Raw genomic sequence first — 22,900 nt, 5'->3', positions numbered from 1 at the left:
TCAATTTTTTTTTTTAAAAATCTTTTTTTTTTTCGTGCCCCCTGCTTTGCTGGTGCCCTAAGCACATCCGTAGTCTGCCTATTGGGTAATCCATCCCTTGGGTAAGCGGGTGCAGATCTGTTGCAGTCCAAGGAGTTGCTCCCACTTGCACTGGGGCTGAATTTAGATTCATAGATATTTAGGTCAGAAGGGACCATTTGGTCCAGTATGTTTTAATAAAGATTTAAAGCATAATCCCCACTTTGAGGATTTAGAAGAGAGTTTTTGAAACTAAAAACACATTTCTTCCAAATGAATCAGGGTCGCAGGCTGTGTTGTTGTCAGTTTCCCCTTACATCTGAGTACTAAGTAATGTACTTAATGGGGCAGATTTATAATAGTCAGCTTTCTTAGTGATTGTTTCAGTCCTTCACTCCAAACATACCTGTTAACTGAATCTCCTTTGGTTAACCTTCAGCTCCTCTTCAGTCCTCTTGCATAGATGCATAGGAAGGCAGGAGGAGAAGGAAAATGCCTTTGGGAAGTTAGACTTCAGCACCTGAAATGAGTGGGTGAACGTCAACCTGGGGAGATTCCTATTTCTCATTCTGATCAGATTAATTTATTTTGTTTCCTTAGAACAAAGGCTAAATATTGAGGTAGAGACCTTGCTGACTGCCATTGTGTTTTTCTGCTGAGTCATCACACTATCTGACAGTGCCTTTATATTTATAATTGTAGATCCTAATTAAAACTTATCCTCTGTGTTTGGAGAGTGCCTAGCATATTTTGCCACTGCCACAATCTAAATAATCAGCAAATGTAAATTGGTATAGCTCCCATTTCGTTAGGCCTGTATCCTAATTTGGACTCAGATTTTATCACCAAAACACCGATCACTTAAATGGAGACACATCAGTTTATACCTGTTGGGGATTTGGCCCATGATTTTTTGCCTTACGGTGTCACTTTAAAAAGTGGGAAGATCTATCTTTTTCATCCTGTAATTATTACCTTGGTATCTCAGCTACTAATAGCACCTTAGTAGTATTATTTTTAAAGACCTAAATAACAATTAAAATGTAGCACCAGATTCTATTTTTATAAAAATCCTATTGATTGTACATGACTATGTTCTAATAAATTAGTAACATTGGCCTCATTTTCAGTCCAGCCTTAACAAGGCTTCCATATTTTGATCCACGATATTGTAGGCATTAATAATCGTGAATACAAAATTGTATCCACAATTTTTTGTGGGTATAACTGAGGTTCTTCTCTGAGTTTGTGTCAGCATGGGTCCCACTCTAGGAGTGCGTGAACTACATACATGCAACACTGGATTTTTCTTGGCTAGCAGTGTCCATCAGGGCTGTGCATGCACTCTGTGCTTCATTTCCCCCTTACTGCCCATGGCCAGGTGTCAGCCCCCTAGTTCTTAACTCAGGCTAAACTCTGAAAACTTATGAATATCTTCAGACCCACTTCTGAGCTTTGATTTTTGACTTCAGTGAACTGAGTAATCATTGGACAATACTGTTCAGAGGTGCTCCGATTGACTCCAGATCAGCAAGAGCTTACCTACCAGAGGACAGGTTCTTATCCCTTCACTCAGTGGTGCTTAACCTACAAGTGAAACCAACAATGACAGTGTGTATATGTCCAGGGCTCTTAGGCCATACGTCAGTGTGCATATGTGAGATGCCACTTGCCAGACTTCTCCTATAACCTTTATACTTGTGGCTGAGATCTGTGTATTCCCCATCCAGACATCATATGAGCAAATGCAATAAAGACCCATCTCAAGTATTGCAAAAGCTGGCTTGGTGGCTAGACATGAACATGAGGAGAAAGGTGACATTTTTGGTTCCCCCTCCCCCAGACAATGTTTATCATGGACACACCAGGGACAGGCTGAGGGGCCCACCTGAAACACCTCCAGGCACATGGGCTCAGGGCAATTTGAAGCTACACATGAACGTCATGGAATTAAGGATCATCAGGCTAGCCCTTTATAACATTCTTGCCCATTCTGCAGAATTCCAAGGTACAAATTCTAACAGACAACATGTTGGCAATTCGCTATGTAAACAAGTAAGGTGGTGAGTGATTATCCCCTCTGCCTGGAAGCCATAAAGTTTGGTGTCATCAGCATGAGGTGACCCCACAAGCTCTAAATCTTCCAGAGACCAGCAATTACCTAGCAGACTTCCTGAGCAGAATCGTGCTAACCAAACAGAAGCATTTACTACAGAAATCCATCCTAGACCTGATATTCCATTAGTGGTGGACTCCCATCAGATTTGTTCACCACAGAGGATACCACCAAGTGCTGGAACTTCTGTTCCAGAGGAGGCATGAGCTCAGGCTCTCTGCTGCATGCCTTCCTCCTTTGATGGTCTTGAACTCCTGTATGCATTCCCACCAATTCCTCTGATTCCTAGAATAATATCCAAGGTCATATAGGATAAGGCCTGAGTCGTCATGATAACCCCATACTGGCCAAAATAGTTTTGATTATTAGATCTGCTGCAGATGTCTCGGCAGCATCCTATACACCTTCCAACTTGCCTGACATAGTACCCCAGAACCATAATCAGATATTTCACCCAGGCCCACAGTCACTGCATCTGATGGCTGGATGTTGGCTAGCTGAGCAACACTGACAGAGACTGCTCCCTACCAGGTCAGAAAATTCTTATGCAGAGCAACAAATGTTCCACCAGGAAAACTTAATCCTCCAAATGGATAAGATTATCCATGTGCGCAACTCAGAATAATATTGAGCCAGTGGAGTCCCTGATACCAAAGATCTTAGACCATATCCTGCTCCAGAAACACATGGGACTAGTGTTTAACTCTCGTAAAGTCTACCTTTCTACAATATTGGCATGTTAAGCTCCAGTACGGTCGCACTCAGTCTTCTCACATCCTATGGTATTCAGGGGCTTTCTTCATGCTTGCTCTCCAGTCAGAGACCTAACTCCATTATGGGCCTCAGTGTCATCCTTCTAAAGCTTATGAAGACTTTTATTGAACTGCTATGGGAGTACTCAACATATTTGTCAAGCTGTCAGGAGTGGCTCAAAAGCATGAGTACCAACCTCAGGGCAGACTGTTAAGAAGCAGGGCACACCCACAAATCTGGTTGTGAATTCTAGACTTTGAATTCCCCAACCTAGCATCCAGTGTGACCTCCTCAGCACTGTAACAGCCCAACCATGAAGTCCCATATAGTCACCTTGGGTACTCAAGCTTTTAGGTGGCAAGACAAACTGAACTTTGTGATAGATGGTCTCATACACCAAAAATCACGATAATATTCCAGTTACTCTCAGTCCCAAAGGACCAGTCACTTTCCCAGGTCAGTTGCACTTTAGATCTTACAAAGACAACGCTTGTAGCCAGTCCTATAATAAACTAGCTAAAGGACATGAGAGTTATTTATAAAGTTAAAGGAGGTAAACATACACATCCAAATGAGTTAATGATCTGGAGGATGGTGTGGACTGCACCCTTAGCAAGTTTTCAGACGGCACTAAACTGGGAGGAGTGGTAGATATGCTGGAGGGTGGGGATAGGATACAGAGGGACCTAGACAAATTAGAGGACTTGGCCAAAAGAAATCTGATGAGGTTCAACAAGGACAAGTGCACTTAGGGTGGAAGAATTCCATGCATTGCTACAGACTAGGGACCAAGTGGCTAGGCAGCAGTTCTGCAGAAAAGGACCTAGGGGTTACAGTGGACGAGAAGCTGGATATGAGTCAACAGTGTGCCCTTGTTGCCAAGAAGGCTAACAGCATTTTGGGCTGTATAAGTAGGAGCATTGCCAGCATATCGAGGGACATGATCATTCCCCTGTATTCGGCATTGGTGAGGCCTCATCTGGAGTACTGTGTCCAGTTTTGGGCCCCACACTACAAGAAGGATGTGGAAAAATTGGAAAGAGTCCAGCGGAGGGCAACAAAAATGATTACGGGACTGGAACACATGAGTTATGAGGAGAGGCTGAGGGAACTGGGGATGTTTAGTCTATGGAAGAGAAGAATGAGGGGGGATTTGATAGCTGCTTTCAACTGCCTGAAAGGGGGTTCCAAAGAGGATGGATCTAGACTGTTCTCAGTGGTAGCAGATGACAGAACAAGGAGTAATGGTCTCAAGTTGCAGTGGGGGCGGTTTAGGTTGGATATTAGGAAAAACTTTTTCACTAGGAGGGTGATGAAGCACTGGAATGGGTTACCTAGGGAGGTGGTGGAATCCCCTTCCTTAGAGGTTTTTAAGGTCAGGCTTGAAAAAGCCCTGTCTGGGATGATTTAGTTGGGGATTGGTCCTTCTTTGAGCAGGGGGTTGGACTAGATGACCTCCTGAGGTCCCTTCCAACCCTGATATTCTATGAGTTACAGTCTTAGGTTCCAAAAGCTGATAGAAGCTTCTATAATAAGTGTAAGGGGACTGTTGTCCCCTTACTAACCTTCAGTGGGGGTGTTTTAGTTGCTAGCTTGCAGTACTAAAAGGGGGAAGGGTTGATGGGGAGTCAGGACCCTGAGACTGACAGTCCCTAGGTAAAATGGGGAGAGGCCAATGCTCCAAGTCAGCCTGAATGACAGGGCGGGCAGGCTAATCAGGGAGTCAGGAGTCCAGGGAGGTCCTGTTTTCCGTGTGAGCTGGAATTGCCTGGGTCAGACAGAGTGGGGCCCAGCTAAGGAGAAAGCAGGGGCCCAAGCTGAGCTGGGATCAGAGCTGCAGCCCCAAAGCCAGAGGCACAGCCCAGAGAGAGCAGACTTGCCCTGCGAGGACAGCTGCGGCAACCAGACCTAGAGGGGCCAGAAAAGCAGCCCCACGAAGCAGGTCAGTGCTGGGAGCAGAGTCGCAGAAGCAGCCTGCAGAGCAGACCTGTCCTGGGAGGAGAGCTGCAGCAACCAGAGCCAGAGGGGCCAGAGAAGCAGCGCAGGGAGCTGGAGGCAGAGCAGCAGCCCTGCTGAGGCAGAGTGGAGCTGGGGCTGGAGCAGTCCGGAGCCGGGTGTCGTAAGCAGCTGGGGAGAGTGAGGGGGGACCCTGGGCAGCGGGGCCAGCACAGGGAGACACCTCAGCCAGGAGGCTCTGCAGGCCAGACTCGGAGAGGGATTGGTAACCCTGACAGGGTGGGGGCAACGCTGAGAAGAAGGGTCCTGCCACCTAGAGCCTGAGAGCGTGCACCAAAGAGAGTGTCCAACCCACAGCATCCCTGCAGCACAGCCAGGGCCTGAGAAGGAGGCCTGGGACTTACAAGGAACAGACTGTGAACTGCCCTGACATTCCAGAGACACTGTTTGTGATGTTCCCTGCCACAGAGTGGGGTGATGTTTCCTTTAACTTTTCCCATTTTCCCTTATTCCTTTTAAAATTAATTGTTGATTAAATAACATTCATTTGCTTCAAATTGTATGTAATGATCAGTGGGTCAGAGAAGTGCCCAGTGCAGAGAGAGTACCCTGGAGTGGGGACACCCTAGCCCCTGTCCTAGGTGACCACAGCAGGGTTGCGGGTCGAGCCCCCCAGGAATCCTGGGCCCAGCCTTGTTGGGGTTACGAGGACTCTGCCAGACAGGAGAGTGGAAGGGGCGTCCTCAAGGGCAGGGAGGCCACTGGGTAAAGGAAGTGAGAGCGAGTACTCAGATCCTTTCGCTAGCCCACTTCACTGGGGTAGTGCAGAAGCCAGGAAAGTTTCCCACAATAGCGGGACTATTCCCCTGCTTACATAATCTTTATATGTCCTTTAGGGCTACCCCATCTTAGCACTGTGGAGCTTTTGCTCATGCTTAGTAATCCTTGCCCCTCAGAGTCCAAGCAGCATAAAGATAATTTCTTCTTGTCAGGGATTTTTATTCCCTTCCCCCAGAGTTCAAGCTGATGGGAAGAGTCCACCGGCACGTCTCCTCTTCATTGGTGTGGAGGGGTGCAATTAACAAAGTCTTTTGTCCTCTGATGTTCTGCAATGGTTTGTCTGGGGTCTATGGGTCTTCTTTTGTTGGGCAGGAGATACACCTGTGGCAAACCACTATTTCATACTTGTTAATGCTTCTCTCCTCCAGTTTATAGTTTGAGTGAACTCTTAAATATTACCATATACCGTGATACAGATACGATAAATGAGACTGATGAATGCAGCAATTCATAAAAGCATTTCATAAAGTCCAAAACACTAAATACATTTTATAAACCTAATACCTAGTTTAACAATACTCACACACAGGTGAGCCAGACTGGTTTCCAGCTATGCATTTGTCAGTGTTCAGTTGAAGCCTAAGGGCCTTGGCATGAGCTGGCACCTGGTCTGCCAGCATCACAATACCGCCTTACCATCAAGACAGATATTCTCATGGCCATTATGTCAGCATGGACAATCAGCAAGTTCCAAGCTTTTATGTCCGGATTGTTTTACACACCCTTCCAAAGGGACAGGATGGTGGTGAAACTGTACCCCAAAGTCATCCCTAAGGTGGAGTTGGAATTTCGCCTGAACCAATCCATTACCCTATCAGTCATCTTCTTGAAACTGCACTCAATGCCGGGAGAAAAGAAGCTCCATATTCTTTAAGACTCCAGAGCCTTTCTATATTACCTCAGCAGGACTAAACAGTTTGAGTTCTCGCCTCACCTCTTCTCGGCTATATCTGGTGCCTTGAAAGGCTATCTTGTCACAGAGAATCCTTGAAGTGGATCATGCAATGTATTTCGACCTGCTTCAGCTGGCTGGCGAGCCTCTCCCTCCAAATGTCAAAGCACTTTCTACCAGGGCACAGGTACCATCTTCCACCCACTTCAGAAACATGCTGATCTCTCAGGTCTACAAGGCAGCAATGCAGTGTCACCTGCTAACTTCTGTTAAGCACTATGTATTTGACCTGGCAGCCAAATCAGAGGCCATGTTCAGGGCAGCAGTACTTTAATCTCTGTTTGATGCAGCTGAACTTCAGGGGTAGGGACACTGATTGATTGGCTGTCCCCTACACTGGGATCCACACTGACAAATACTTGAAGAAGAAAAGTACTCTTCCCTCATTGTTTTTGAGATGGTGTAGGCAGTTTGCATCCCACAACCAGCCCTCCATTCCCGCTTTTCTGAGTCCCTCAGTCACATAGGCTTTGAACTGGCAGGGACCTGCGGGAGGACTGCAGCAGCCCCCTGCCCTTTATGGCCTTGTGCAAGAGCACAGGAACTGGCAGCCTGAATGGCCCTGATGGACACTGCTAATTAAGAAAACTCCGGTGTCATGTGCATGAGGTGCTTGTGTTCCTACAGTAGGCTCCACGCTGCCTACAGCATCTCAAAGAATCTGTTATTGTCGGGTAAGTAACTGTTCTTCACTTGGCCACCTTCAGGACCGATTTATGGGAGCACTGAATACTGATTCGTTCAAATGACATTAATTGCTGCTGCAGTTGCTTGTGCCAGAGGCTTGGGAATGTTTGTCCCAGTGTCTGTAGTTATTTCAACTTCTCTTTTCCAGTGGAAAGACATCTTTGGGAAAGAATTTGAGCATAAAAACGAATGTGGCATCTGAACTGGGATTATCACCTTTTAAGAGGACAGTGAATGTGAGTTACTGTACGTGGTGTGATAAGAAATGGCCCAGCTTTGTTTGTGCACTGCACCACAGAGCTGTTTGCATCTGACAGTGACCAATGTGCCCCTCAGTGGTGGTTGGCAGCATTGACGTCAGACCATAGCTGAGAAATTAGCTGCAGCCTGCAGGGAAAATAGGCAGTGCAAAACCACATACAGCATGACCAAGAGCGGTTTCTCTTTTTACATTTTAGCTTCTCAGCAAGCCCCATAATGCTTTACTCAATCTGGATCCAGGAAAAAGATTTCCAAAAATAGAGAAGTTTAATGTCAGCATTAATGGGATCACAGCAATAAAATATCTCTTGCAGCAAGAAGCCTAATTTATAATAGTTATTCACTGTCTTGATTGTACAGTTGCCTCCCACCTTCAGATAAAAATGCACCCTGTCCTCTAATCCCAAGCCTTTAAGCCTCACTCAGATGAACAGCAAACCAGCACAAACACCATGCTTGCCTTGTAGCAGGTGCAGAGTTACCTGGAATGACAGGGGCCCGATCCTGCAATCTTTTATTCAAAAAAGTGTGTGTAAAGAATCATGTGAATGAAGATTTTTGGGATCAGGCTCAGTAACTTATAAAACCTGGCAGGGCATCTTTTAGTTCTGTATTTATATAGCCCCTAGTACAAGGAGGTCCTGGTTCATGACTAGGGCTACTAGGCACTACCATACTACAAATAAGTAGTAGTAACAATTTATTCTATGGCAAATAGGATTTTGGGGTTCCATCTTACCTAGTTATATGGTGCCTTGCTCTCCTCCTAGAGTATTTACTGTAAATTTGCATTGGCCGCTCTTAACTCAAAGCAGTCATATAAAGCAGAGATTGTCAAAGACATAGTAGTGTTTGTCAGTAGCTAATCATGGTGTTTGTCAGAGTCTTAATAAGGCAATTTGTCAAACTTAAATAAAGTGTACTGGTGCTTGCCGGCATAAAAGACAGAAACGACCTATTCCAATAGGTCATCTATTCTGCCCCTGCCAGGCCAGGATTGTTCCCCACAACACATTTTCTAGTGCTTTCTCTAGTTGAGTTTTAACCGCCAAGCTATGAGACTTCCCCTGCTTCCTTGGGGAGATCAGGTCAGTGTCTCACAGATCTCACGATCTGAAATTTTTCCTGTTATTTTTCTTAATTCCATCCCATTATTCTTAGCTACAGCCCCATGTACCACACTGAACAGAGGCAGCATTGTTTAGGAGATGGTGCACAGGACTTAGAGCTAGGAATTACTGAGTTCTGAGCCTGGCTCTTACTCTGAGAGCATGTGGCACAAGCTGTCAGCATAGTCTGTGTGGCATGTAGATTGTAATGGATTTTTTACCTTCAGTCTTTTTGGTACGATGTCCATCTGTTTGCATTTGGAAAGGAAGATGATGTCTGTCTGTATCTGTACAAGTTTTTTCATGCAGTTGATAGATTTCCACTCCATACGGCTAAATGCAGTGCCTTGCATAATGACAGGTTTCAGAGTAACAGCCGTGTTAGTCTGTATTCGCAAAAAGAAAAGGAGGACTTGTGGCACCTTAGAGACTAACCAATTTATTTGAGCATAAGCTTTCAAATAAATTGAACTGTAGGTCACGAAAGCTTATGCTCAAATAAATTGGTTAGTCTCTAAGATGCTACAAGTCCTCCTTTTCTTTTTGCGAATACAGACTAACATGGCTGTTACTCTGAAATCTGGCTCTTACGCTGGGGCTGTGGCAAGTCATTTCACTTCCCTGCCCCATTTCCACCTCCACAACACTGACCTACTTCACAGGGGAACTTGGAGGGTTAAGTAATGAATGTGCACAGAGCACTTGGAAAATCCAAAGTGCTGCATAAGTGTGTAACCCATTGCTGAGTGTGTTACAGGTCCCACTCCATGATCTGCAGAGGATATGAGTGTGTTACAGCTACTGCTAAAGAGCACTGGCTCAGGCTATAGCCGCTCATGCTTTTAGCTCTAGAGGTCTCTGGTTCAGTCCCCTGTGTGTCAGCCAAGGTGATGATTGTCATAAGTGCTAAGTAGATGCTGTGCCTACTTCAATGGTGAAGGGTATTTAGAGATGTTTATAGCTGGAACTGTTATCAGTGATAAACAAATCCTCTCCCTCACAGCCTACAGCTACAGCAGCTAGAGAAATTAGAGATGGAACCAAGCTGCAGTGTGTTTAACTGGATCTGAATGATCCCAGAGTCTAAGGAAGTTTGGGCCTGGGGTACTGAGGTTTGGCCCATTTTAGATACAAGGGGCAGCCATGAAATTTGAATCCAGTGCTGAACTCCCTGTGGATAGAGGGTTTAGGAGGTTTTGAGCTGGGCCCATTTCCATGGCACTCAGCTACCTTATCTCTCCCCTCCTTACATATACATTTAAGCCTTGTCTACTCTGTGATTTCAGTGTGGCTGCATGAGTGGAAAATCCTAGCATAGTCACTAGTGCAGTTTGTTTTTAACTAGTCCAGATTATCCTGGATTCTACCCTTAGGCCTCGTCTACACTTGGGAATAGCCTTTGCATAGAAACAGTCGCCAGCTTTCGGTGTAGTTGCAGGGCTGCTGACCCCTGGCGAGTTGTATGGGCCTGTGGTGCCCGGGCTCCAGCAATATTCAGGGCCCGGGGGCCCAGCTCCACCAATGTCTGGGGCTGGGTCTCTCCCCCAGCCCCACCTGCTGCTCCGGCGCGCTTCCCCGAGTGTCCCCCGGCCCCCACTTGCTGCCCCCGTGCGCCTCCCCCAGGCCCCAGCTCCGGGCTGCCTCCGCTCTGCTGGCTCCCAGCATCAGCTGCCATGGAGGGTCCTAGTGCCCCCCATCCCCTAGTGCCAGGGCAGGCTGCCCTTACCCTGCCCTTCCACCTCAGACCCTTACATTTTCCAGCAGGACCCTCCACCAGCACAGGGCTGACCCTCCACCCGCAGTCACCGCTCCTTCCCCACGCTGGGCCAGGGGCAGCCCCATCCCTCACCCCCCGTGAGGCTACAGTGAGGGGCAGCAGCAGGGGAGCAGGCACACGTGATAGCAGCACCCCGCCCCCGCACCCACCACAGGCGAGGCGAGGGGGCTTCCTGGACCTGAGAGGGGCCCTAGGAGTAAGTGCAGTGACAGTGATGGGGGTGAGTGTGCTCCTGAGGAGGAGAGGGCGGGCCCCTCCCCCAGAGCTCACTGCTGCTGGCAGCGAGAGGACTGGATGGGGAGTCCTCTCTGGCCCCAGCCCCGGGGCAGCCTGCCTGCACCCCAAACTCCTCATCCTAGCCCTGCCCCACCCCAGAGCCCCCACCCCCAGCCAGAGTCCTCTGCCCTAATCCTGAGCCTCTCCAACACCCCAAACCCCTCATCCCCAGCCAGAGCCCTCACCCCCCCGCACCTGTACCCTCTGCCCTAGTCTTGAGCCCCTCCCACACCCCAGAGCCCTTATCCCCCGTCACCCTAACCCTCTGCCTCAGCCCTGAGCCGCCTCCTGCATCATGAACCCCTCACAAACCCCTGATCCCCACCCCACAGCCCTCACCCCTGCACCCCCTAGCTCCGCACACCCTCCAACTGCCAAACTCCCTCCCAGAGCCTACAGCCCCACCCCCAGCCCAGAGCCTGCACCTAAGCTCGGTCCAAGCCTGCACCCCCACCCCCTTCCCGCACACCCTCTCCTGCCCCCCAAACTCCCTCCCAGAGCCTTCACCCCAGCCCTCTGCACTCCCTCCCAGAGCCTGCACCCCAGACCCCCACACACACCCAAACTTCCTCTCAGAGCCCAACCTCTCACCCCTTTTGCACCCAAACTCCCTCCCAGAGCCTGCACCCCAATCCCCTGCCCCAGCCCAGGGCCTGCACCCCAGACCTCCTCCCCCACCCAAACTGCCTCCCAGAGCCTTAGGCAGGTGGGGGGGGGTGGAGTTTGGGGGGGGGGCGGGTTCTGGGCACCACCAAAATTTCTACAATGATGCCACCCCTGAAAGCAAACCCCTGTGTGTCTTTGTCTAAGCTTAAGGCTCAGCCATGGTGCAGCTACACTGATTGCTGAATCAGGGCTATTCGTGGAGACAGACAAGGCCAAAGTCAATGTTTGGCTCTCTCATTCTGGTGACCTTTGACCTAACCACTTATGTCTGCTTCCAGGGGAGAAGTACGAGCTGCATGCAGGGACAGAGTCCACCCCGAGCGTGGTGGTGCATGTCTGCGACAGCGACACAGAGGAAGAAGAGGACCCAAAGAATTCTCCAAAGCCAAAAATTATTCAAACCCGGCGCCCTGGCCTGCCTCCTCCTGTGTCTAACTGAGCCTCTCCAGCCGGAGTAGCACTTCTCTCCTCCAGCATGGCTCTTTGTTTTTCTGTTTGCTATGTTTTGTTGAAGGGCAGCCATTGCCTGTTGGGTAATGGGACATCTAGCTCATTGAAATCCCTTCTCTGTACTCAAGCCTGTCTAACACAAGGGCTAGGAAAAAGTTCTTTGTACATGTAACCATATCACTTGCCATCGAGTGTAATAGATCTTGTGAAAGGGGCTAGAATAGGGGTGGGGTTCAGTCTGAGGGTTTTTCATAGCATTGCACATTGTAATGGTAGCAAAACCAGAAGCATTGCTTAGTAAACTAGTGATGGGCAAATAGGCTGAGGGTGGGATTAACGTTCAGACAAGCAGAACATCATTCTCTGCTCCCCTTCCCACAGGATCCCACTCCCCACCCTCCACTACTCCCCAGCAGACCTGGGTCTCCCTCTTGTCCCTTATTCTTACCTGGTGTCATCTTGTGAGGTAGCAGCTCAGTGGCCTTTAACCCCTTCGCCTCCACTTACTGAGCATTTATCTTGTGGGGGGGCAACCCAGAGGCCTTTCACTCCCCCTGGCAATGTCATCAGGGGACATGTTCTCTGCATGTTTCAGTTACAGCCAGGGGACTGAAACACTCCTGTCACCTGACTGCTGCTGAATATACTGGCTCTTTAAATCTGGGGCTGACACCCTAGAGTGCATTGGGCTGAAGGGGGAGGCAGGATTTTGTGAAGGGGGAGGTGTCCTTCAATCCTTGGCCCTCCAATGAGAGGGAGCCAGGCTGCTAGCAGTGGGGGAAATCCTCACATTCCCTCCCAGCAGGAGGGCAAGGGTGTTACTTCTCTTTTCCTGCACCCCTGAGGTTAGGATGGAGAAGCTAACTTCCCATTATGCTGGGATTCATTGCTGTCTCATGGTAGCAGCAAACGGCAGCGATGGGCAGAGGTTTCCAGTGGTATGCTGGATAGCCCTGATACTCCAGCTATTTGCAAATATTTGCTCATCCCTAATAATCAGCACTCCCCCTCCCCCTTTGCTCGATGTGTTTTAAAATCCATATTTAGCTGTATGCAGTGTTCTCCCGCCCCCAGGCCAAATAAAACAGGACCACACTTAAACTTGAACTTAGACTGCATGGAATTTACTCTCCTGTCTCACTCACTCCTACATGTCCCTGCCACTCATAAAATGCGCAGGATTACTGACATTTTTGTGCTTTCAGTGTGAGTGGTAGCAGAGAGTACTTAGATATTTGGATTTTCTACCTGGGCAGATCATCTCTGTTAATTATTCTCATGCACGCTCACCGTTTCGAGAAAGTGCTTTCTAGAGCTTTAAGCCTTGCTCTTACAAAGGCACGTGAGCTTAACTTGACACACGTGAGTAGTTCCATTGAAATGAATGTTATGAAACTTAAGCGTATGCATATGGCTTTGCAGGATTGGGGCATAAGCAAATGAGCTGCAGTTCTACCCTTACCCGCTTGAAAAAGACTCTGTAGAGATGGCACTGAGGGGTTCCATGTTTAAAGTCTCAATGCCTTTCCTCTCTAGTTTGCTCCATTTACAAGTAAAAAGAAAGTTTTTCTATTTCTCAACCCTGCAAGATCAACTTGGGATCTGAAAGTCAAGCTAGGTTCTGTAATAAAACCTTGTTGGGAAGTTTCTGAAAATTACAGTGGCAGAATCTTAATTAACCATAAGGATACATATGCTTCAATGGACTCTAGCTCATTTTCCCATTGCTGTATTGACTCAGCAATACCGACAGAAAGAAAAACATGTAATTTCTTCACTAAAATCAGCAGAGAATTCTCAATGCCCCCAGGGAGAACAGAGCTGTGGGTGTAAAAATGAGCCATTTTTACAGAGTTCCTTTTCTGACCATCACCATTCTTTAATATTCCCACTGAGAACTAGAGCCTTGCTTATGCATAACCCTTATGGCGATGATTCTCATTGCAGTATGGACACCACCTAGCATACATTCACACTTAGGTTAAACGAGCATGTTCCGTCTAGCAGAGACCTAACCTAAATGAGACTTGACTTTAACAGCTTTATGGGATCTAGACAGATGACCGTCTTTAAAAAAAAAAAAAAAAAAAAAAAAAGCTTTTCCGCTAATTCACATTATTACTTTTTGGCAATGCTTTCAGAATTGATTTAAAGAATGATATTCTTCTTATTTTAAATCACCTTCCACCCTGGGACTATAATATGACCATTCCTGCTGAAAATGGTACATCAGGCAAGCTATAGTATTTAAGGAGAACAAATCCCCTCCTATTTCATGTGTTACTGCGTAGATAAAATGCTATTTTGATGTCAAGATCCCTTGGCTTTAGACAGTTAATTATGAATAGTATTTTTATGTGAGATTTAAATGTAACATTTCCTGAATAAAACCGTCACTTTGAGATGGCAGAGATTTGGGGGCCAGATCCTCAGCTGCTGTAAATCTGTGTAGCTCCATTTACCTGTTTACACCAGCTGAGGATCTGGTCTTTTATGTACAAAAATCAAACAATGAATAAGGACCCAAACCTAGTCCCCACATTGAAGCAAAATCAGACTTTCGGGGGTTTGGATCCGGGTCCAAACTATGCAACTTGGGCCCAACTCAGATTAAAAAATCTATTGTGACCGAAGCATCAGTTTTAGTTTAATATTCACGTCTGTCTTATTGTCTCAAAGTGCATTATGGGACATGCACACAAGGGATACTTAAAGACAGGCATAGTTAATTGACTATGGTAGGTCCTAAAAGAGTGGAGCTGTAGGGTACTATGCAGGAGGGTGTGGGAAATAGCTTCACTGTCCAAACCACAGAAAGAAAAACACAGCTGAAAGATTGAGATAACCCACGGGAATCCTGATATGGCTGCAATCAGGGTTTATAAATCACTATGTGAAAGAACAATACTTCTGATATTATAGATTAACCTCTCTAGTATGAAAATAACATTTGAGAACCTGGCAAGCCATCTTTGTATCTCACCAGCAGCCTAACCCTGACTAGTAATAGAAAACAGGCTTCCTCAAAAAGGGCTGACCGCTTTGAAAAGCAAATTTTCTACATAAATTCAGTAGTCCAGATCCTGTGGCCCTGCTGACTTCAATGGGAGTTTTGTCTATGTAAGGTCTGCAAACTCAGCTACTATGACTTTCACTTGCAACACCAAAAGTAGATTCTGCTTTATAAGAGCACTGTAAATCAGGACTAGTTTCACTGGAGTTACTCCTGATTCACACCAGTGTACGTGAGAGCAGAATTTGGCCCTGATTCTTTAAACTTGCTTTCAAATGGGTTCTGAGATACTACTGAAATGGTTTTCTAGAGGTGAAATGGTACCCTCTAGTGGATGTACATTGCTCACTCCTCTGGTTAGAAATGGAGTAGAGAAAATGAAGGTTACAATTGCTATTACTGGTGTCCCATCTACCCCACTTGTCCTCCCCCTTCTTCTCTGAACTCAGACTCTTTCATACTCTGCAAACGGTGACTTCTTTTGTAAACGTATTTGTGCATTTAACTTCCCTAAACTCAAAGCAGGGTGCTCAAACATTTCAAAAATAAATAGTAGTCAATGTCAAAAGTCTCAGTGTTGTAATGGGACCCACATGTCCTTGTGGGGACCCACTGTCATCACGAGAACATCATACTAGCTGATCCCATGGCAGAATTGCCACCCCCAAAAAACCTTGCTATAATATCTGAGCTACATGGATCAGTACTTTTTTAAAAAATCTTGAACAGGGTTAAAAAGGTGTCCTGTGGGTAAACTACAACCCTACATTTCCACATTTATTTTCTCCCAAATTGGCTAGTTCTCTTTTCATGCAGTGACAGTGAAAAGGGCCTTTCTTGAGACAAAGGGAACGTCTTTTGTATAGAATGATACTCAGCTAAATAGTCTTGTAAGACTTTACAGTGGTACATCCTAGCACTTTGAGAGTTAGTTATGTGTCAGCATTTCCATTATACTGTACACATCTTTTAATTCTATTTAGTTATATTTTATAGGAGTATTAAAAAAGGCTATTGGCTAATGAATCACTTTTGCACTTGTATAACTCAGAGCTTAGTTTTAAAAAATAAATATGGCAAATGATGATTTGTCCATGTGTTCTGCTTGCTTTTAGCATTTTGGAAAGCAATCCTCAAGAAAGGCTAAAACAGTCTAGTGAACTGGCTAGTGTGAATGTGCACTACTGCTCACTACTGGATGGAATCAGGACTGCTTAAATGTGCGTCACAGGTCACATGCTGCTGACTGGAGATTATCCTTTAGTTCAAGTGGGCCTGTGTTTCTGGAGCAGGAGGATAAAGGAAATATAAGTGTGATATATGCAAGCTTTCACTTCAGTCACTATTGTTCTCTGTACAAATTATGACAATTTGTGGCAAGATATGATGGTAAAAATCAAATCTAATTTAAGTAGTTGCAATTCCACTGACTTTCATAAACTTACACTGCTTATACCGTATCTGTACTTGCTTGGGAGTGTGTAAAAATAGCACACTGCATCACTTCAGAAGAGCAAATATGTGTCTCTACCAACTGAAATGACTCCACAGAGGCTGTTTGATATGGGTAAACATGATACATATACATGTTTAAATAGGTAACTTGGCACTGAGAAAATGCCTAATCTTAAAACGAAAATAACAATACTAATCCTGATTACCACAAAATACCAGTGATGGATTATGGTCTACCATGTCGATTCATATAGGGTATTTTTCCTCTTCTTCTAGGATAGTCCTGAAGGATTATTTTGTGTTTAAGGCAAAGGACTGGAGCCAGAAGATTTGGGTTCTCTACCCAGGTCCACCATAGATTTCTTGTGTGTGACCTTGTGCAAGTCGTTTAGATCTAATTTTCATAAGTGACTAATGATTTTGGTGCCGAATACAAGGCATCTTAAAGGGGCCTGATTTTCAGAGATGGTGCTCGGAACTTGGTGAAAATCAGGACCCTTTAATGTCTCAGCTTGCCATCCAATAATTGAAGCACACAAAAATCATTGCTCTCTTGACAATGTAGACCTTATTCTTTGTGTCTGTAGGGATGGGATCCAGGAGTAAAATGGTCTGTATAACTCCTAATTATTCTCTACTGCTAGGCAGCATGTGAGCTTACCCCAGATACAATGAGAAAAGCTTCTTTGGCTGATTTGTACTGAAACGTGAAAATTGTCTAAGTGCTATTTGTGTTTGAATAGGGCATAAAAGGGAAAAACCACATTGCCTGGAAATAAGCCCAATGATTGCCAAAGTGAACATTGCGGGCCATGTTTCCAGACAGGCCTCACCTGGACTCTGCATGGGCAAATGTAATAACTGACGTTATATGCACAAAATCCCATTAAGCACTTAATCTGAACACACAAATGGGCTGTTACACTTCTGTAGTAGGCATTTGCACACAAGTGAGAGTGTGCAATCAGGGCCTGATCCTGCAAGATGCCGAGCATCTCTGGGGAGTCAGAATTGAAGGCATGTCTCACCTCCAGTTGTTCAGCACCTGACTGGTTCATGCCCTGATTACTTGCACAACTGACTGCACGCCAAAGTTGTGCATGTATTTTGTTACCGGTGATGTGCTTAGGGCTGTGCAAGACACAAATTGATAATCACCACCCCAAAGAGTTTACAACCTAAATAGGACATACATTAGAGCAGACAGGATGCACTAGGAATCCCAAAGCAGGCAACAACTAGAATGATCATTGCTGACTCACTTTTTGCACAGAGGCCCTGTTTTCAAAGGGGACTTAACACCTTACAGGATTGGGCTTGTAGTTACTTACTGCCTGATAATGGACAGTCTGCAAATTATTTGTTAGAATTACTCCTAGACTCATCAGAATGATTTATCGGAGGTGATAACAGTCCTACAGTACTTTGTCATAGATCGGGGGGAGGGGGGACGAGGACGGCACTGTTTTTTCCTGGAAGAGGGATGTTGGGCTGGTTATTATGAATAATCCTGATTAGTGCAACTGCTATTCGTTTTGGTTTTGGTTCAGCAATTTCCTGCTAACCATTGAAACTCAAAATCACAGTAGGTTTCCTCCTCCTCCTCCTCCATTCAAGATTCTTTAATAAACTAAATTTGCAAGAAGGTTTTTTTTTTAAGTACTGCAATTACTTATCCACCGTGTTAACATATAAGAAAATAAAGCAATGTCTCATCTTGAAGCTTTTGCGTTCTCCTCAAGGAAGCCACTTTACAATAATAGTTACCAAAATATACAAGGATTGCTGGCTAAAAAAGATTAAGGTACTGGACAGGCCCTGGCCAAGATTAATCCCTGGTGTAACAACACTGAAATTAATAGTTAAGCTGGTGAGGAATATGGCACCTTTTATTCAAGAAGCTCATACAGGGCAAAGTTCAGCAACCCACACTGTACCATGTTCACTGGCTTTGCAGTTGGAGTTACGGAGGCTTTGAGCAACACCATATGGGGCAGATTGTGCTGCGCCCCGTGCAGATGTGTAAGGATGGGGGTAGCCCAAGAGATCTGTTACCTCACATGTCTAGGTGAGGGTTGGCCATGGTTCCACTGTTTGTGCTCAGAAGAGTGCAAGGACAGTGAAGAGCAAGTGCCACTACCTACCCCAACGAGGTTGAGGCACCTGCAAACCGGCCAGGGCAGATGCTTTGGCTTGGAGAGGAGTACAGGCAGAACAGCACTTGCTACGCTGCATTCTTACCAGGGGAGTGAGACCCTCTCCTGCCTCTAGAGCAGGGATGTTCAGAAGGCATAATAAGGTTTATCAACCCTTTTAACAGATGCTCACTCCCAGATGGGTAAAGATCACCACCCAGGCACTCTCTGAATACCAGTATTCCAACAGTGCAGTATCTGCAGGCCCTAGCGTCCAGGATTTCTTTGTCTAGGGAACCTTGCTCAAGTAAGCACTAGGAACCTGATGCTGCACCTGAGGGGCTGATCATCCTCTGAGTCAATGGGAATTAAAAGCATTCAGCACCTGAATAAAGGCTCCAGGATTTAATCCCCTGTAATTCATATCCATGAAATAGGGGGCTCAATCTTGCTCTTGCTGAAGTTAACAGAGGTTTTCCCATTGACTTCCTGAGAATAGGATCAGGCCAGCAGGAGTAAACTGGTCTATCTTCTGTACATCAGAAAATCAGCCTTGTTTAATAAACCACTGAAAGTGATAGATCATTAATCTAGTACAGGACCGTCATTGTGTCAACATTAGTGTCCTGAAGACATGTTCTCTTCACTATCAATTTAGAAAAAAAAAAGTATAAATGTTTTGAATCCATTTTAGAGCAGACTGCTTCTCATTCAGAGATTTCTGAAAGGAATGTGTCATCCGTATTGACTGATTCATCCTTACTGTTGATTTGGCAAGTTGTCCTATTGTGATTAGCTGCAGAAGCCTTTCATGTATGTTATTGTGGATCTGAGACCATTAACCATGTTCTCCTTATTCAAGTGTCTGGATTGCTGACAAAGATGTGACATATCTGTACATATTATAAATCAATACTATTTTTAATCATATATTTTGTACAAATACATTAGCTCTGTACTTCAGTGGAAATCTAATATGGTATTAAACATTTTGGTGGAATTACTGAACTTCTTGCCTATTCTTAATTTCCTTTGATTATCATTAATCACAATATATTAATTTCAAGCAGCCAAAGCATTTCCCATGGCCAAGAAAACATTACCCCCTTTCCAGCTATTTGTAACAACAGATAAATGCAGCATGTTGGCTTAATGTGCGCCAATGGCTCCCTCTAGTGGACAGTCCTGACAACTATAAGCTTGCCAGGTACCACTTTAGTCCAGGAGGAGGAGGCTTCATTTTGTTGCTGAAGGATGAATATTCACTGACCACCACCAAGGTGTGTTTATCAACCTACCACCTTCATAGTTTAATAGCTATGAATCGGTGGTACCACCATAGGCTTAAGAGTCACAATATTTAACAAGACAGAAAAACACAGTTGCCTAAAGGCACCTAAGTAGGTTTTGTTAACCACATGCTTGTGTACAGTTTTATCCCACATCGGTGTAATGCAAGGTTTCTTGCACCTTCCTCTGACACATCTGTTGCTGGCCACTGTCAGAGACAGTATACTGGACTAAATGGACCCTGGGTCTGAGCCAATCTGTCAATTTCTAGGTACTGATGTCACATTTTATACAAATCAGATCAATAAAACACATTTCCAAGATACATTCAAGTTGTGCACTAATGTTGGACCCATAGTTTTTCATTTGTCAATCTGTGCTTTAATAATTCAGAATATCAAATAAGGCACAGACTCTACAAAAATGAATGTTTAAAACAACATCCATGTCTTATATTATAATCCCCAGCACTGAATGTATTCAGATATCAACAGAACACCAGTCCTCCATGTTTACAGAAACATAGGTAAAATGGCAGAGGACCATATTCTCCCACTGTCCCTCAGCTGCGTGGTGCGTTACTGCATGAGTAGATCATTGAAATAAACCTCACAGATTAAGGCATCCCCCCACACAAGGGAACAGAATCTGGCTTTGAATGGATGATGTACAATCCTTTCCTCCTGCCATTGCAAATTACTAGTTACTAGGCAGAAGTGTAAGTGTGAAATATACAACTAATAACTTATTAATAAATAATTAAACTCCATGAGCATGCGCCAGATAGGAACAGCTTGCTTTCATTGTAGTGGGCAAAACCCTGGCCACACAATTGTTTGTTTTTGTTCCTGATTCTGCCATAATGTTTATATAGATAGATGTTTGTGTGCCAATGGAAGGGTCACAGGGAGTGAGCCTGCTGTGCAAAAGGACAAGAGATGACACAACGCTATGTGCTAAGGGGAGTTTAGTGATGCATCTCTGACTCACCATTGAGGTGGGTAAATTTGGTTATGCTGGGGGCATATAAAGGGCACGTTCATTCAGTCTGTGCATAGTACAGACTCTAGTAATCTCATGCTTGGATGAAGAAGAGAGTTCTAGGTTGTTCCAGCTATTCTCCCAGCTACAGTTCAGTTTCCAGTGGGGCTGGCCCTGGCATGAAATCAGGTCACCCCTTCCAACATACACTGTTTTCCAGAACACAACTTTTACTTAAGCTTTGCTCAGGGTCCAGGGTTTGGCTCAATATGCAATAGCTTATCATCTGCAATTTTTACCACTGATCATTCTCAAATGGTGGTGCCGAGGGCTTTGCACAGAAAATAGTGCCCCAAAAGTGACTGAAAAAAATCACTTCACTGATGAAGTGAGCTGTAGCTCACGAAAGCTCATGCTCAAATAAATTGGTTAGTCTCTAAGGTGCCACAAGTACTCCTTTTCTTTTTGCGAATACAGACTAACACGGCTGTTCCTCTGAAACCTGAAAAAAAAGAATCAGTAGCCACTTGCATTTCCTTGACAGCCTTGGAGTACTCATGAACAAAAAAACTAAGATGTTTGGAACAAAATCCACTGCTCTGTGTTTGAAATCACCGCATACAGAAACTCATAAATGGGCAGTGACACTTTGCTTCCTCACAGGGATTCATGATTGTGTAAAAGGTTTCGAGCTCTTCAGGAAAACTCTCCCTCCCCCCTGAAATTCTGAAGACTTTAGAGGAATTTGTAATTGTCAGATTTCATCCAAATCAGGAAGTTTTGACTCAATTTATATAATTCTGTCCATTTTAGGGTTTGTCCTGCTACCCATCATAGTCATATCTGCAGCCCAGATCCTCAAAGGGATTTCTATGGGAAATAGGTGCCTATATATTGTTGAGGTCTGGACCTGAGCACCTTCTACTTAAAATAGACTGACAATAGCAACGTCCCGAGTGGAGTCTATTGATCCTCTGGTTCTCTTCCTATGCCAAGTTGTAGGCAGCTCTGCTTGGGTTTGGGGAAGAGAGAAGGGCAGAGGCAAAAGTGGGGGGGGGGGAAAGAGGGACAAGTTCCTGTTTTAAATGCCATTGGCAGCATTTCCTACAGGTCACACTGCATTCACCAGTGCTCCTCTGGAAGTCTAGACCTCTTAACTGAGAATATCCTAGTCCTGCCTCAGCTGCCTTCAGAAGAACATATGTCACGGTTCAGGATAACTGCACATGTAGTTCCGTTCAGTGGTCCAGCAAGGGCACTCACCCTCAGGTTTCCGACTACTTTGGCTGTCACTTCTCTTGGGTAGAGACCAATCCTCTGGTCTCTTTCCCTTCTGACTAGGGTATCTCCAGGGTGAACAGTTCCCTGCCTGTACAGGTATGTGACAATTCTCTGAAAAGTTGCCATATTTTTGGAGTTCAATCTGCCTACCCTACACACACCCACATCTTATATAGTTTGAACACTTATTTTATATATGTTCAGGTGTGGTATGATGTGGAGCTGTCCAATGGTGCCGTAAACCTGCAGGTGAGGTGAAAATATAGTACCCAAAATGAGAGAGGCATTTTTTGCACAGTTCCAGAAACATTGCAACATGACTATGACTAGAAATTTTTACTGTTTAAGTTCATTTCAACTTCTTAATGCCTTACACACACAGTGTTCCATACTGCAGGCAGGTCCGACTATGCCATATGGATATCAGTCTACATTCTTGGTATGTTAAATCTCCTTGAGGAAGTACATGATGCCTTTGAGTCAGGGGAATGTATGTCAGACACCTGGTTCTTTCAGTGGCATTTGGAGTGATGCAGGAACAGTAGGGTGACCAGATGGCAACTGTGAAAAAGTGGGATGGGGGTGGGGGGTAATAGGTGCCTATATCAGAAAAAGTCCCAAAAAACGGGACTGTCCCTATAAAAACGGGACACCTGGCCACCCTAGGGAACAAAGAAAACTGTCTTCAAAGACTCAAAGGGCAGAAGTGGGATTGTAGGACTGACAAAAAAGAATCCAGCCCTTGTTAGATGGACCCCCACAAGACATGTCCTGAGTGAATATGCAAAAGCTATGAGAAAGAAGTCACCTAACAAGAAGTAGTGAAGACACAGTCCACAAACAAGTCCTTGCCTCTGCATTGAAGAGGGATGAAAAGCAGGTTA

The 22,900-nt window shown here is 45.3% G+C and overlaps 1 protein-coding gene across 2 annotated transcripts in view; it reads left to right on the top strand.

Moving 5' to 3' along the window:
* Positions 1–19,472, top strand: part of RCAN2 (regulator of calcineurin 2) — a 165,917-nt gene extending 146,445 nt beyond the window's left edge. For both annotated transcript variants that reach the window (XM_048845692.2, XM_048845694.2), the window contains one exon: positions 11,690–19,472. In XM_048845692.2, the coding sequence (XP_048701649.1) occupies positions 11,690–11,850 (161 nt within the window). In that variant the 3' untranslated portion in view covers positions 11,851–19,472. The remainder of the gene's footprint in view (positions 1–11,689) is intronic.
* The last annotated feature ends 3,428 nt before the right edge of the window (positions 19,473–22,900 follow it).

The sequence above is a fragment of the Caretta caretta genome, chromosome 3, assembly GCF_965140235.1.
Source record: "Caretta caretta isolate rCarCar2 chromosome 3, rCarCar1.hap1, whole genome shotgun sequence".
NCBI lineage: Eukaryota > Metazoa > Chordata > Testudines > Cheloniidae > Caretta > Caretta caretta.
The sequence above is the reverse complement of the archived record's forward strand: the minus strand, read 5'-3'. Positions and strand labels throughout refer to the sequence as shown.